This window comes from Phodopus roborovskii, unplaced genomic scaffold (genome assembly GCF_943737965.1).
Source record: "Phodopus roborovskii unplaced genomic scaffold, PHOROB, whole genome shotgun sequence".
NCBI classification, from domain to species: Eukaryota; Metazoa; Chordata; class Mammalia; order Rodentia; family Cricetidae; genus Phodopus; species Phodopus roborovskii.
The window spans coordinates 3,021,162-3,037,891 of NW_026126408.1; the positions used below are offsets into that span (position 1 = coordinate 3,021,162).

General features: G+C 43.8%; 1 protein-coding gene across 1 annotated transcript in view; it reads right to left on the minus strand.

The window, feature by feature from the left end:
- Nucleotides 1-3,237: 3,237 nt before the first annotated feature.
- The window catches only part of Nbas (NBAS subunit of NRZ tethering complex), a 261,552-nt gene continuing 248,059 nt past the window's right edge, over nt 3,238-16,730 (minus strand). Inside the window, exons 51-52 of the mRNA XM_051181643.1 lie at nt 13,350-13,478; nt 3,238-3,599 (exon numbers count right to left, since the gene is read on the minus strand). Coding sequence (XP_051037600.1) covers nt 3,324-3,599; nt 13,350-13,478 — 405 coding nt within the window. The 3' untranslated portion in view covers nt 3,238-3,323. The remainder of the gene's footprint in view (nt 3,600-13,349; nt 13,479-16,730) is intronic.

Genomic DNA, 16,730 nt, shown 5'->3' on the forward strand with positions numbered 1-16,730 from the left:
GTCTCCCAAGGTAACTAGAGTTTTCTGTTTAGACTGCACAGTTGCTTCTAGAGGAGTAGGAGCAAGGGAATACTGGTGGTGACATAGACCACTAGGTGAAGAGACAACATCCTTAGAGGCTGGTGTGCCCTAGATCATACATGCATTAGGATGCGGTGACCATTCTACTCTAATATGCTACAAGAAAGAGTCTTACATAGAGCACAATTATTGTCATCCTATGGCTTTGACAGCACATGGAAACTGACCAGCCTCTTCCAGGTTATTCTTCATGTCAAAAGATTAATAAAATGCCACTCCATCCTCATGTAGATTATACCTATTGATTATCAGCTAATACCCTCCTAAATTATTTCTTGATGGCAAGGTACTAGCTGAAATGGTGCACCTTCTTATTATATCCTGGCCAGAGTTTCAGATAGAACTCCAGTCAAGCATTTCCTGTCACACAGAGACAGCCAGTCCCATTAAGAAATTTTGTTGCTAAAAATTTTCTTCCTATAGGATCCCATGGAGCAATCATCATCCCATTTCATCAGGAAGTAATCTTAAGATAACCATGTCCCCTTTCCCTACTCTTGGCTTTTAGGGATAATATTCATCTTCATAGGGTTGGTTTTAGTTACTTAGGGTTGGGTATGGAAGGTGATGCTTAGACTTGGGTATCTCAGACAGGTATAGGGTATGGTTGGGAAAGGTATGGTTTAGATGGGGTATAGGTATATTAGCCTATCTTCTTGTGAATTATTTTAGTAATAGTGAGATATTAGTATTATACAGCTTACATTGTAATAGATTCTGATATGTGGTAACCTATTTAAATTTAAGTTTATATTCCCTTCCCAGATGAATTGTATATTATATTTTGTCATATTGTATAAAATCTTTCCATTTATGATGTTTTATGCACATTATCTTTACCATATTCTATGTATGTATACTTTTACTTTTGTTCAAGACATTTTGTATATGGATACAATTTAGGGTATTTTTATCATGCTGCACTTTATAGTTCTACCTCTGGTCAAGACATTTCTACTCTACCTCTGTTTTAGGGATTTGCATGTACATATACATATATAGTTATATTGTTTAGGTATTAGTCCCTGCTTTACTCAAGGAAGTTTCAATCAGTTTTATAGCTAGGTTCCTAAGTATTACAGATTATCTTCACCCATGTTTCTTATACCTATGAGATTAATTAGACATAGATGCTTAATCTTCAAACTTCATAAACCTGCAAACACGGCATTTAAATGTTTTAATATCAGTACTCCATTGACATGAGACACTATTGCTCCTGACAGCACCCTGCAATTTCCTGAAAATATGTTGGACATTGTTGTCGCTCCTTCTGGAGTCCATCCTGGCATCGGCTAATGGCCTTTTGGGCAAAGTCCTGCCCTCACCTCGATGTCCAGTTCTATGTGTTTGCAGGAGACAAACACAGAAGACTCCTTAGTCTTGCCAAGTCAGGGTAAGACAGCCTTTCTACCTCCCTGCTTTTGTTGTGGTCTGCCAGATACTCTAGGCCTCAGCCAAAACTGGTTGTACCAATGTTGCTGTGAGACTTTGGGTGATTGTTCAGGTAGCCTGCTGTTTCAGTCCTCACTGTACCATTTGGAAGTTGCCCATATGCACTTCCTGCCTACACCCGAGGACTAAATATGTAAGTGTTAAATTTGTTTGTTCTTGATTTTCCTTTTCTTAGAGCACACTTGTTTTTCACTGTTTTGTATATAGTTTTGTGTCTTTTCTTTTCTTTAGACTAAAAGGGGAATTGTAGTAAGATATTCACTTTGTCTGCACCTGTAGGGGTAGGGACAGGGGTGGATGTGACCTTGGGGAACTAGGTCTGGGGAAGGGGCCTGGAAGTGCTCTCTTGCTTGCAGCACAGGGACAGAAGAGCATCCAGAGGTATCCCTGGGACCAGGAACCTGCTGGTGTCCATCTATCTCCGTTGTAAGTTATTTCTCCCTGAATAAACATCTATTCAGCCTATCTGTTTTTCCTGATCCTTATCAAACCACAATAAAGGACCTTTGAGTCATAATAAAGTGGTAACAATAGACATGCAATTGGCATGGATTCCCCCATCCCATGACCTAGGCTGTTGCTGTGAGGTTTGAATGAGACTCTCTTGAAAATCAAGTGCAGAGGTTCTGTTCTTGGTCACGTGTTGGGGCAGAAAGAACAAGGGAGTAAGTGGCAGTGCATCATGTGTGAGAGTCCTTACCCCTCGCCATGGGCAACATCCCTTTTGTGGCTTTATGGACATGTATGCACATGCGTGTCAGGTTTACTATGCTTATGTTGACAGTCACGCTCATTGATTAGCGGCCCCATGTGTTGATCCTGATCTGGCTGAATTTTAGCGTCAACATTCACATAGTCTAATAGCTAACAGGAAGGACAATGAGTATTAATTAGTATTACTTAAGCCATTTTCTATGTACTTGATGGAGCTTCACAAATACACACCTGTGGTGAGATACATAGAGATATCTGATTATACTGTGTAAGGACATTTCACTGTGACTGGTTTAATAATAAGCTTAATGGGCAATAGCTAGGCAGGAGGTATAAGTGGGACTTCCGGACAGAGAGGGCTCTGGGAAGAAGAAAGTGGGAATTGCCAGCCTGACATGGAGGAAGCAGGACATGCAGGAAGAGAGAGAAAAGCCATAAGCCCCACGGCAGCACATAGGTTAATAGCAATGGGTTAATTTTAAGTTATAAGAGCCAATTAGAAACAAGCCTAAGCTAAGGCCAAGCTTTCATAATTAATAAGTCTTCATGTCATTATATGGGAGTTGTCTGGTAAGACGGAGACTCATTACACAAACCCTCATACAATACTCCATAACTTTGTGAGCTATAAAATATAACACTGATTTTCATATGATCAATTCAAGGTTTGGGGAGGTAGACCACCTGACCTAAGGCCACAAGAACCATCTTGAGCCTTGAACACAGGACTATTCCTCCTCCAGCCTAGGGCAGCTGGCCAAATCACTGGGTATGCATACTTTCACACACAACATGCCACCATATCCAATTTCCTGAGCTACAGCTTCAGATTCAGTTAACTGTGTTCTTCCCAGAAAAGGCAAAAGAACAAACAAAAACAAAAACCCAACAGCAACAACAGAGCATGCTAACCCATCAGTATGAAGAAGAAAGCACTTAAAGGCATCCACTTGCCTCTTATATTCACCTTTATTCGTGACTGTGAGAAACACAGACAACAATTAACTGCTACACATTCTGCTTCGGGGTCTGATGCACTCTCCTGCCAGGAGCAGGGTCATGGGTAGTTGTGCTCATATCCACTGCCTCACTGCACTGAGGGCAGTGCTGAAAGTCCTAAAGGCCCGGTGCGTCCCCTGCACAGCCAGGAGGAGTGACCCAGCTTCAGCTTCATAGCCTGCCTCCTGCAGGTGTCTAGCCAGTTCCTCTGCATCCCAGCCTCCTTGCTGTTTGGTGTTGACAAGATGATCAACAATATGTGGATAGAAGGGTGTGGAGACACATTTCACCAATAGCTTGGCATCCACAAGCAGGTCAAGTAGCTCCTGGTCACAATTGGAGTCATCCACCTTCAAGAAATGAGAAAACCGTGAGTGGGCATTCGCATCCCTGTCTCCCACAGTCCCCTGTGCTCTCCATGAGGCGGCCACAGGTGGTCTGCTGGCCTTCAGTATTATGCATATCTGTCCAGCTGAAGATGTCCTACCCAAACAGTGCAAGGAAGAACTGAGCATCCTGGAGGTCAGAGATGGGACAACTGACATGGCTTCCTTTCAGCACAAGGAGACAATGTACCAGACCCTTGCTTGAGCCCTGACTATTCCAACAATCATACATTGAGCCACACATGTATTCAATGTTGCAGTACTTCCAAGAGCTCCTTCTAGTTCAGCCTGGGAAGTCTGCGCTTTCATGCCTCACTTTCACACCTAAGGAAAGTAAGGAGCAAGAAATGTTTGCTTGACACTGCAGTGAAATGGAGAGCCACAGTTGGCACTTAGGCCAATCTTCACTCCTAAGTCTTGGCTCCCAACAACCACATTCACCGCTTCCTTAGTCTTTTCATCTGTGTTCTTTACTCCCCAATTCTCTATTGAATGCAGAGCCACACAACGACAAATCTTTTCAAGGTAAGAAAGCCTGTCTTCTTGCTCTGCAGAACCCGAGGAGGAAAACACGAAAGAACAGCGGGCCGAAGCCTGTTCTTGCCGAAGCCTGTGGGAGGCACAGGCCTCGTCTTCCATGTCTACACATGGCTCTCTCCAGCTTTGCCACTTGGTTTACATTTTTTTTTCTGTTTTGAATTATTATTCTATCTTGCAAGGAATGGAGTCAACATGGATGGCACATGAGAAATCATCATTGCCATCAGGCATCATGACATAGCTGCACAGCTGGTTCTATTTGCTGTCACGGCATGCTTTAACTAAAAGTCAATTAATTAATTAGATCAACTATATCACAGAAGTCTACTCAGTATACGCTTCCTGCCTGTTTGTTATGAAGAAGACAGGTACTGAGCAGGACACCATCTCCTGGTACAAAGACGGAAAGCAGCAAGCACAGCTAATACCTTACTGGCTCCATCGATAGTGCATCAGGGTCGTTCGTGGCCCGACATAGACATCAGCTCCAGTGCCACTGTCTCGTGACCTTTCCTAAAGCTGTTAGCCAGGCTCATACACGCTATGCTATGCTGAACCATCTGCTTCACCTATTGAAGGGGATGCGGGGTGGCGGGTGGGGGATGCAAGCGTTGTATGGGTTAAATGGCCAAATGAGCTGACTTCAGTAAACATTGTCACAGCTATATAAACTGTACAAGTGTGTGGTAAGGATCTTCTCTTGGCAGCAATTGATCCCAAGGGCATTGGATGCTGCTATCCAGGCATCTCCACACCATTGGCACCACTCCTCTGGCTTCTCATTTCACACACTTGTTTTGTGGCAGAGTCTCACAGGTAACTCAAGCTGGCCTAAAACTGGAAACTTGCAGCAACCTTTTTATCTCGACTTCTGGAGCGCTGGGGTTACAGGTACAAACCACCACGCCTAGCTTGTGCTTCCCAAAGTCTTACACAAACACCTTTGACCTAGGTAAATATTTAGTTGGTCTCCACTGGGCTTTGGGCTTTGTTGTTTGGGGATGTTATGTAGGAGAAGCAACTGGTGTTAAGAGCCTGGCTCTCCTGCTAGTGAGGGCAAGTGTTCCCATCATGCCCTGATAGGCTTGTCCATGTGCCTGTAAGCTCTGAGTGATTTCTCGACCCCACCCTACCCCTGCCCAAGCCCAACCCTGCTGTTGACACTTGTCAAGTATGAATCTTAACACCACAGGGCTCCTGCATCCCCACCACATCTCCAGAGAGTGTTCCCAGCTTCCACAGGACCCTGCTACGGCAGTTGCATCCTCCCGAAATAGTTGACCACTGCGTGGGCGTTTCATGATGTTAGCAGCTCTGCTCCCAGGTTGTCTGTTCTTGATCTCCTTCTAGAACAGCAGCCCCTCAGGTTGGAGACTCCATAGCCTGTGTTTACTCATGCAGCCCCCATGGTCAGAGTGGCTGTGGAGAGGACAATGGGACCCCAATATTTGTGGAATAAGGATGTGAGTGAAAAAGTCACCCCACAGGCGTAGGTCTTACTGTTTCACTCCACATGGTTATCGTGTACATGTGCAGCAAGCACATGCCCTCTGGGTTACTACTCTCATGTCATTTTCTGGTATACCCTTCAAAGTAAAGACTCTATAGCAGCTTTCAGAGAGCAGCCTGTGTGCCAGGAAGCCCTTGTCAAATGCTTGATAAAGTTTCTGGATGAATGGTTGAGTCAAGGCACTGCTTAGTGAGATGTCCTAGGTAAGTGTTCAAGGCTGGGGTATCTAGATAGTTCCAGCTGAAGGAAGAGAGGGTTTGTTTGCCAAAGCCCTCTCACTGCTTGTTCAGACCTGATATCCATCACACTTGCTTCTGAATGGGGCCCAGTCTTCCCAGGAGCAGCCCACAGACTGGCAGGGAGAGAGCAGGAGGAGCAGAGGCCTGCTCGAGACTGTTCTTCACTGAGATGCCCCCGGGAAAGGGCAGAGCCAAGACCAAGAGTCATGGGCAAAGAGCGGGGAAAGGCCTGGGGGAGTTCTACTCTTGCCTCTCAAGATGGAGTGTGGGGAAAGTGGCAGTGACTGCTTCATTTCCTGTCCCCCTGTGCTACCTGCCTGCCTCTTGGTAGAAGCACACAACAGTTTCAGCATTGTGATCTGCAAGGAAAATGCTGTGGACACAATTATTCTGTGCACATCTGGAACAAAGTACAGGATGAAAAGGTAAACAAAAGCTGAGCACAGTGGCTCGAATCAGTGATTCCAGCTTTTAGGAGACAGAAGCATTAGGCGCTCAAGGCCAGCCTGGGCCTCATAGTGAGTTCAAGGCCATATTGAAAAGTAGAAGAGGAGGATGGTGACGAGATGGCTCAGTGGGTGATGGCTTGCCTCCCAAACCTGGTGACCTCACTTCCATCCCGGATTGATTCCCAAAAGTTGTACTGTGACCTCCACACTGTGCTGTGGAGTGTGTGTGACCCTCCTACATACACACAATAAGAGTAATGACAGAGATAGCTTTTGTCTGAATCCTTCTAACTACTTTAAAGAGAAGTGTGCCAGCCATAGCCTTAGTTCAGCACCTCACTACCCACCTGTTTGTCTTTTGTCATCGCATGGCAGCCAGACTCTTTACTCCACACCAATGCCAACACTCTAGGCACTGACCACATTGTGTTAACCCATTAGGCCCCCAACAGCTTTTGTCTCACATTCTTCTAAAGCCTTTAATGGACTGGTGCTGCCTACTACTGAGCGCAGTTTCTGCTTCTCCACCATATGTCTCCTAACCACTTGTTCTTGGAATTAAAATCAGTCTAAGCCGGGATCACAGGAGAGCAAGACTGTGACCAAATTCCCCTTCCAGGAACTGTGAGCTGACAGTCTTTTCACAAGGGACCATGTGACATTAGTCTTCTTAATAACACTAAGAATTCTAAGGATGTTTTTATGGTTTCCATACTTAAAAATTTTAATGGCTGCAAAATAGCCTATTGAAAAGATGTCACTGTTATTTAACTTCTGCTATAAATTATCTGTTTTAAATGGAGATTACTGAAACACTACAATGAATACTTTTTAGACACATTTTTTTCTTCTTTATTTTTTCCCATACTATACATCTCTGAGAGCTAATATTGGGTCATTAGCAACTGAACTGTGCTGTGTTCCTTTCCCGCATTCCAAAACTGCATAGCTCCCGGTCTCTACCCACCAGTGCAGACAGACAGTAGGTTTAGTTAGAGACCAGGCCTCCCAAGAGGTGATGAAGACTAGGGGGTGAGCAGAAGGCACCAGGATGGGCTTTATCCACTACAACGAGTGCCCTTTGAAGAACACACTGAGGATACACGAAAGCTGGCAACTACAAGGGCAACAACAGGCACCTCCCCACAGAGAGACCTCAGGGGAAAACAAGCTGGCCATAGCTCTGACTTCAGACTGCTCATCTCCAGAACTGTGAGAAAAGCATGCTCTGTTGTTGACGCCATCCAGCCTGGGAAACTGTTCAGGTTACCACCGCACACAGCACATGGGTGATGCCCTTTCTGAGGCATGTAAGGGGGACAAACAGCCAGGTCACAGTAATGGTGGCAGTGTGTGGGTCTGTCAGCAGTAGGTATTAAATAAAAGAATGTGTTAATTTAGGAGCCAGGCAATGGTGTCTCATAGCTGCTTTATTCTGGATTCATGTATTTACATAATTGAATTTCCTCTACATATTTCCCATCACCATTCGTTGCTATTGTTGGGGGAGGGATTGGGACCTCTGCTCATTTAACAGAACTTGGGGTTCTTTGTATGACTATAAATTGACACTTTGTCTTCCTGTTTGGAATTCTGCTGTTGCTATATTTGATATATAGAGATTTTATATTGTTGGGAAACCAGTTATTGACTTATAATTTCTCTAACTGCTTTAAAATTTAAGTTTTAAGTTCACATGTGTGTCCATGTGTAATTTTCTGACTTAAAATATGTTTAATATGAATCTTAAGTTTTCTAGGAATTGACCTCATCTTTGGTTTATAGCCTTGGAAAATCACATATTCTTGCTATTGGATTAATTGATATGGAAAAGGGCTCAAAGGAAAAAATATAGTTTACTGGGTCTCAGTCTGGCTGTGATATAAGTGTGAGCCAAGTCCAAAAGGGTTGGTTGACTTCCCATTAAACAAGAGTCAGGAGACCATCCTTCAAGTTATAGGATGTGCTGCTAAACATCTGTGTGGCCTTGTAAGAGCAACCTCTAGGAACTCCACTGTCACATCAGAAAGGCCAGACAGCAGCACAAGCTCCCATGTGTTTCGCACAAAGCCTGGTGTGCAGCTCAGCTTCAGTTAAGGCAGATAAATGGGAATAAGGGACTTTCTAGAAGGGGAAAGACTCAATATATCTATGAGAAGCTTCTCTCTTCTGTGTGTTAGTATGGTGATCATTTTTTGTTTGTTTGTTTGTTTTTTGAGGCTAAATAAAACTCTGCAGATCTTGGGAAAGAAATGTATAGATATAGACACAGAGTATTACTGTCTTCCAACCACTAAAGCTATCTCTTTGGTTCCTCTCTCAACAATACCTAATGAGCTTTCTCTGCATTAAAACCTTTGATTTTATGGATCTCCATCAAATTAAGAGTAATTACAGTGAGGTGAGTTGTATTCCAGCAGCATAAATATGACTTTAAAGATCATTACTAATGCTTTACCATTTACTTAGGAAGGACATTTCCCTCTTTTTCACATAACACCAATACTTCCCAAGTTATTAAAAATATTGACCTATAATTGCAAAAAGAGAAAAGAGCAACACAAGTGTATACTTCAAATGAAAACACTTGCAAGATAATGTCTGTATCCTGTAGTTGAACATGGTATTTCGATTCTACTTCCTCGGCAGTTCCTGAGTTCTACCCCTGGCAGAACATCTAATAGACTTTGGCCAAGCCATCTGGTTTATGATCTATCAAGATGGGGAGATGACCTTCAAAAACTCCAGCTTGGTCGTGGCTGTAAACAGAGTGGGGTGTTAGACTTTGGGTTCTGATTCACTGTTGTTTCTGATCATTTTGTCCTAGATACTTCATTTAAATGGTGATGATGTCTTATTTCATCTTTATGTATGTCTTGCAAACATCTTCACTATTTATACAGCATTGAGCTGAGCACGTAGGTAGCATCTGTCTATAACACTAGTCAACCAAACACTAGAGCTGTTCAAAACTGGCTGCTCAGAAGTCAAATAGGTTCAAAAATGAGTGAATCAGCTTCCTAACACAGGAAGAAGCAGCCAGGCCCTGTGAGGTGCTGCTAGAATCTATCATCAAGACAGATACACAGGTGAGACTTGGTGATGGTAGGGAAGGAACATTGCTATGACTTTTGAGTTGTCACGGAAGTTCACAAGTCCACATTTCTGAGCAAAAACAGCACCACTAAAAGAGCTGGAAAATTGTTTTGAAAATACTTTGAGAAGAAAAATAAAAACTGATATTAGGGACAACACTAAAGAAGGGCTCTGTAGACACAGGACAAGTCATGAAGTCCCTCACTCCATTTGCCTGCTATCACAATACAGCAAGACAAGAAGGGAAAGGTGTGAGCCTGAGGTGGGGGTGTAGGAGGCAACACCAATGGCAATCCAGCGTGGAAGTGACTCCTACTAGAGAGAAACTTGGGGAAGCTGAGGCATTGGAGAGGAGCTTACCAACCCACACAGCTCCTCTGAGCATTTTTAAGGTTCTCCCTCCAGCTCTGACATGATGACCTGCCAGGTTCTGGTGTCTCGATGTGAAGATGGAAGCATCACATGGGCTAGACTTGTGAAGTCTGCCATGGAAAGATGGCCCCACTCACTCTGAATCTGTCCCTCTTGAGGGAAAGACTAAGGTCCATGTGTACAACATAAAGGATGTAGGCCTTGTTTATGGGCTCACAATGGCACAGTGCCCTGTGATCAGGGAGTGGTCCATCCCCTGCAGTGCTTGGCCTTAGCGAAGGTGAGGAGCTTACAAAGAAAATCCAGCTGGGCAACTGGGGCACCTCTGCTGTCGTCTTTTTCAGTGCTGACATTGCCACACTCTTTAGCCCATATCTCTGATGTAGTCACCGTTAAAGGAGAGAGGCCTTGGTAAGTTGGGAATATGGTTTACTTTTATACTAGGAGTCTAGGATATGGGCTGGTAGACAGAGGGACTGGGAAGTAGCAGAGGATGACATAGTGAGAGACAGGAACTACCAGGCATCTGGAATAGTAAACAGAAGATTCCAGTTCACAAGTACCTGAAATCCACTTCAAGCATGCCAAGGAACAGCCTTCTTGGTGAGCACTATACTGTGAGCAAGCTCTCAATCTCACCAAGACTGATGGAAGTGTCACCCGGCAGACTACCACCAAGGCCATTCCATCGGCAATTCCATCTCAGGAGAGACTCCGTATCATGCCTATCTGTATAAGGTCACGTTCTGTGACTAGAGGTGTGCCATTCCTGAAGAGCCCACAGGGACAAGTGGGTCCTGCTGCTGAAGGGAAAGCTGCAGCCAGCTCTGCACCCATAACTGCTATAGAGCTGTCAGCATCTGATAAGGACCACGGAAATAATACAGGCTGCCAGCAAACACGTGCGGGCATTTCTCCTTTACGATCTGTGTACCGTGTGGACCAATTGCTGTCAGAGGGTTCCCTTTGCCAGATGTTACTTTTTTTTTTTTTAATGTCAACAGGAACAGCTATCAACAACCAATAAGGGGGAAACTAAAGTTATTGATGAACCTTAGCCCTCTGTAATGGATAGAGTAAGCGCCAAGGAAAGAACCAACAAAAGTAGAATAGGTTTTCTAGTTCTCACTCAACAGCTGGGATGGCTTAAAAACAGCCGGCTGGCCAGGAGCACACAGTCCTTCCTGCTGATGCTCTTCTCTGGGGAATGTTTTCAGACCATTTCCCAGTGTTGCAGAACAAGGGCAGACTATGTAATTGCATATTCATTTATCCAGACCTCTTGAAAAGACAACATTGTAGAGATGAAGACCAGATTATATAATGCCAAGGCATCTGAGGCTACAGAGGGTAGAATGAAGGCCTGTGTCACAGAGACACCACGGTTCATAACTGTAGCTCTTACAGGAGAGCCACCTGCCACAGTGTTACAGAACCAGACACACAGAAGTGGGGAAAACTGGTGAAATAAGAAAAGAGGTCAACAGGCTGTGTCAATGCTTACAATATTGGTCGTGATTACTATACTTGTAGCAGATTTTAACTTGGGAAAGATGAGTAATGAGTATCAGAGACCTTACTGTTTATTTCCTACAAGTGAATATAAGAGTTAAAATCCTTAAAAATTCAAAGTGATAAGACTTTAGCCTTTCAGAGAATGTAACATGTCTGAGGATGTTCAACCTTTGGTGGTGTACATTTCAGAAGCACAGGCAGACTGTCCTCATACACTCACCTTAAGGCAGACTCTCATCACTGATGTCTAAACATGAGTGCCTCCACACAGTGAGTGACACATGTAAGTGATTTAGACTTGTGGCTTTTAGTTTCAAGCCCAGTGGGCATAGCTGGCCGGTCCAAGTGGCCCCAGGCAAACTGCTCACAGTGTACAGAGCAGGTTCAGGTTCAGAGTCTTAGCATGGTGCAGAACTTCACAAGCTCCCAGAACTTTCTCATGGAGATCCTCTAGTGCCAGTTAGTTCTCATGTACTTTCTGAGTCTGATAGTGTTTTCAGGGGTGTCCAGTGAGCTGGTGGTTTGGCATCCCCACTCAGTTCTGACAGATGTATTTGAGATAAAGAATTTTGATAATGAGAGATGGAATCCTAACCAGGAGTGTAACAGGAAAAGGATGAAGAGGGAGAGGTCAGTATAACACACCACTATCTTAGTCTTTGAGAGATCTTATAGAGAATACCTAAACAGGAACTCAGGGAGACTAAACTGGGATTAAGGCTAGTTGAGGGAGGAGAACATGTTAGCGAATCATGGTTTGATTTTGTTCAGCTCCATCTTCTTTTATATTCCCCAGGTTTAAGAGAAAAACAAAACAAAACAAAACAAAAAAAAAAAAAAAAAAAAACAAAACCAACCAACCAACCAACCAAACAAACAAAAAGAAAACAGGCTAAGAAAAAAACTCACTGTAATTCTCAATTCTTATAAAGTTACAAAACACATTCCCATCAGTGGAGAGATAGGAGGCTAGCAATAGAATGACCCCTGAATATTTCAGTCTGTCCTCCCCATGGTCCTGCCAGCATAAGTGGTAACAGCAGCCATCCCAAAGTCACTGCAGACACCCTTAGGGTACTTCAAGAAACAGCTGATCATAGGCAATGGGTCTTCAATGACTGCTGCCAAATCCAATTTATGTAACATTTGGGTTACACAGACCTCTGTTCTAGAACTCCCTTGTCTTGGGTTCCCAGAAGACAGGGAGACAGTACAAATGGTAAAAATGATACAGAGCAAACTTGCATTGCATTCATGTCTGTGTGTACATGAATGCACACACAGTGATCACATGGGACAAGGATGTCTGTACAGAAGGGCTTGGGGAAGGATCAGTGGGTATGAATTTGCTACAACACAACCCTGGGCTATCATCTAACTGGAGACTGTACATCTCAACAACCCTGGGATATCTATCTAACTGGAGGATGTACATCTTAAAGGAAAGAGATCACGGCTTTCCCCAGCCATCGCAAGACAGCAACCCTGAGGGAGGAATCTCCAAATGTGACGTAACTTAAGCATGTCTGTCTGTCTGTCTGAAGTCCAAATGCTGCTTCTGCTGAGCTTCAGTTCCAGAGGACAGCAGCTCCAGACCTCTGGACTTCAGATGACCATAGTGTGTGCTCTGTCTTTGAGCAGCTATGATGTACAACCTCAGAGACAGACACCAGTCTCAAGCAGGGTCAAGTTCCCCAGACCCAAATCCATGGGCTGCTGGCTCATGCAACTAAGATGCTATTTCTCTGGGAAGATGTTTTGTTACACGTATCTGTGTTCTCAGAAACCAGAGTCTAGTTCATGGGAGAGGCTCAGTAGCTGCCTATGAATCCAAGTGTATACTGCCTGACTAGATCACAAGTAACTGCTATAGTCAGAGAACATTATTTATTAAGTAGCCAGGAATTTAATCATGGTTATTGTTAATGATAGATTAATGCACTATATACACATTTTTTATAATAAGAACAGTAGTAAATTCAGCTAGGCATACCTTAGTGACAGCTGAGATTTGCTCCAGGGCCATGGCCTGTAGAGTCTCATTGCCACTCTCCAAGAGAAGCTTCAGGGATGGGAGCAGCAGGGACTGGTGCAGCAGCAACAGGCACAGCTCCTTCACACCCTGAAATCACAGAGGAGGTGAGTCCCACTCAGGGAAAAAGTACAACCTTCTGCTGCGTCTGGATACACTTTCCATGTCTGTGTGTGTCTACATATGTGTGGTATGTTTGTGCATATATGTATTATGTGTATGTGTTTATATTTGTTTATATATATATGTATATGTATAGTGTACTTATATTTGTTTGTATGTGTTTATGTTTGCACGTGAATGTACTTAGGTATATATGCATTTGTGTTTATACTTGGGTGTGTATGTATATGTTAATGGTTGTGTGTATATGCATGTATGTATGTGTGAGTAGAGTTGCTGTCCATGTCATTCCCCTCCTGGTAAGCTCTGGCCATCTTTTTTTTGGGGGGGGGGCAGGGGAGTTGACACAGTGTTTCTCTGTGTAGCCCTGGCTGTCCTGAAACTTACTTTACATACCAGGGTGGCCTTGAGCTCACAGAGAGAGATCCACCTGCCTCTGCCTCTAGAGTGCTGGGATTAAAGGTGTGTAACCACTCCCTGGCTAGCTATGGCCATCTTTGCAGGAGTTTAGACATCTGTGTATAATATTGCTTTGGCAGAGGATACACTCACTATGCAGATCTACAATTTATTCTAATTCTCAGAGGCCTGTTTTTCCTAAAGGTAAAATGGAGGCACCTCATTCTGTTTTTGCAGTTTTTGTTGTGTATCTGAAAATTAATATAAATGTACAGTGTTAAACATTCAGCAGACTTCACAGCATCTGTTACCAACTACTAATGATGCTAACATCTAGTTCTTATCTACTGAGACAAAGGACATCAGCAAAGACAATGTTTTTAAAATGTTTAAAATTCTAATGTTAAAGTAAATGAAATTCTTGATATAGTTAAGCTATTCCTTCACCGTGAAAACTATCAGTGGTTCAAAAACAATAAACAAGTGTGGATCTTTACAGGTAGACCTGAATTTCATTCTTAAGTCTTTTATTCCACTTGCTGAATTTGTCATCAGAGAAAAGGACTCTGAATAAAGTAACAGTAAGATAACCCTTACAACAAAGAGACAGAAAACACAACTGTTTTGCCTGCTGAGCTGACTGCCTTTAGTGTCCTAACTGTAGCTGTGACACAAAGAAGTGAACACTAGACCAAAGAGAAGACAGTGAGTGTGGCCTACTGCACTAAAGCTAAGCTATTCTGGAAAACGGATGGAGGATCTCAGCCCTGCGGGCGGTTGTTCTGCTATGCTGATCCCCCACGGCAGAACAGAGAACATTCAAACCCAGGGCACTCTCAACACCCCTGCCCATCATTCCAGGAAGAGATGACAATGAGGACAGACTGAAGGATATACTTTCCAAACTACTGAGCTGCCTGAAGTTGAGCAGTGAGCTCCAGGGTTCCTGCTCTCATGAACTGTCACCCATTGGGATGCAGCTGTCCAGGACTAGTGACCTCTCACTCACATTCCTATAAGCACCCCCATAAAACCAAATTGGATGTCAGTAGTATGCTTACACTAGTCTGCTGTCGGTTCCCTATCTGGGGTAAGTAGACACTGGTTCACATCTCCCTAAGAATAGTGACACACAACAAAGGCACCTGTGACTGGCCCAGCTTAGCCTCCATTCTACATCCTACTATACTCTTACCTTCTGTCCTGTATTTCCATATTCACCTATATGTCCCCCTTTGAGGGTGAACACCGCTTCATCTATTCTAAAGTAACATGGTACATATCATACTTAAAACTTGTAAATGAGTCTCTCTTAGCATCCATGCCTGCTATTTATTCAATATGCTGTCACTAATTGACAAAGAGCCTCAACATTTCGTGTTTAGACTAAATGTATTATTGACTGTAGCTTTAAATGACATTTTTTATTAAATAATACAGATATCGTCTGAGAAGACAATGGATAGTGTTTAGTTTGCTTTCTATTGTTGTGATAAAACCACAACCAAAGGCAACTTGGGGAATAGTTAATTTCATCTTAAAGCTTATACTCCACCATGAAGTGAAGCTAGAACAAGGACCAGGAGGCAGGACCAGAAGCAGACACCATGGAGGAATACAGTCTATTAGTTTGCTCATGCCACCTGATGTCGAGTGGCACCCTCCCATCAATCATTACTTAAGAAAATGAAAACACCCCACAGACTTGCCTATAGTCAGTCTGATGGGGACATTTTCTAAATTAAGGTCCCTCTTCCCAGGTGACTCTACCTTGTGAAAAAAAAAACATCTCAATAGGACAGACAGCCCATGGCCCAGGCAAGGACTGTGAGGACAGAGGATGCAGTTCATGTGATTCACTTAGGAATGTGTAGTCTCTTAGCTAAGCTATTGGCCAAACACTCAGTCTTTACATGTTGAATCTTCTCCAGTGTCTGCACCATGAGAGAAAATTAGGAGACTCACACAGGGAACTGCAGGGAGGCCAAGCTGTAGGGAGAACCACAAACCCACTGAATTTGACAACTTCACAGATTAGACAGTCAGGACATAACATCTCAAAAAAAAAAAAAAAAGACAGGCCTTGACAGGGAACAGATAAGTAGGCTCAAGCTCAGGTACATGCCTCAGCCTAATGTTGCCAGGGAAGTCGGACCAATCCACTGGCACTCATTTGCCTTTGTACAACCTGTGGGGATGCAAAGGATCAGCGTCAACAGATGTAGAGCCTGAAGAGGGAATGTGAGCAGGTGTGTGTTGCTCACATATGCAGAGGACCTGACTGATGAGGGTTATGCTGGGCACTGGGATACCCATGGACTCCTGGTCTTCAGAGCTGCTCAGGCAGGCTGGGCCTCCATCTGACTTATGGCTGCTGAATGTGTTTCCATCTATCACCTCCACCTAGAGACTCAGAAGTTCTGACCTGAAACCTGCTTGATATGCTTGATATGCGTGCTAGGCATTAGAACACCATGCCATTTGGTGAGTCCCAAAAACCTTTCAAGAAGGCATCCTAGCCCTGTTAATGAGAGGAGAGTGAGGATGAAGCAGGTAGGAGAAGGAATAGCTTGGATGTCACAGGAGAGTCTAAACCAGTCTCCTGGCATTATTAAAGGCAGCTCAGCTGGGAGGAAGGATGACCACTCTTGAGGCTCCTAACTTGGCTTAGACTGGCTCATCTGGGTGACCTGCTCCCACACAGCAGCCTGTAGGCTCTGTGACTTACACACCTCCTGGGTCACTTACAAACAGCAGCAACTTGGAGTTATAGACCCATGAATGCAATGATCTTGTTTTATGTGTCCTATTCCGCACATC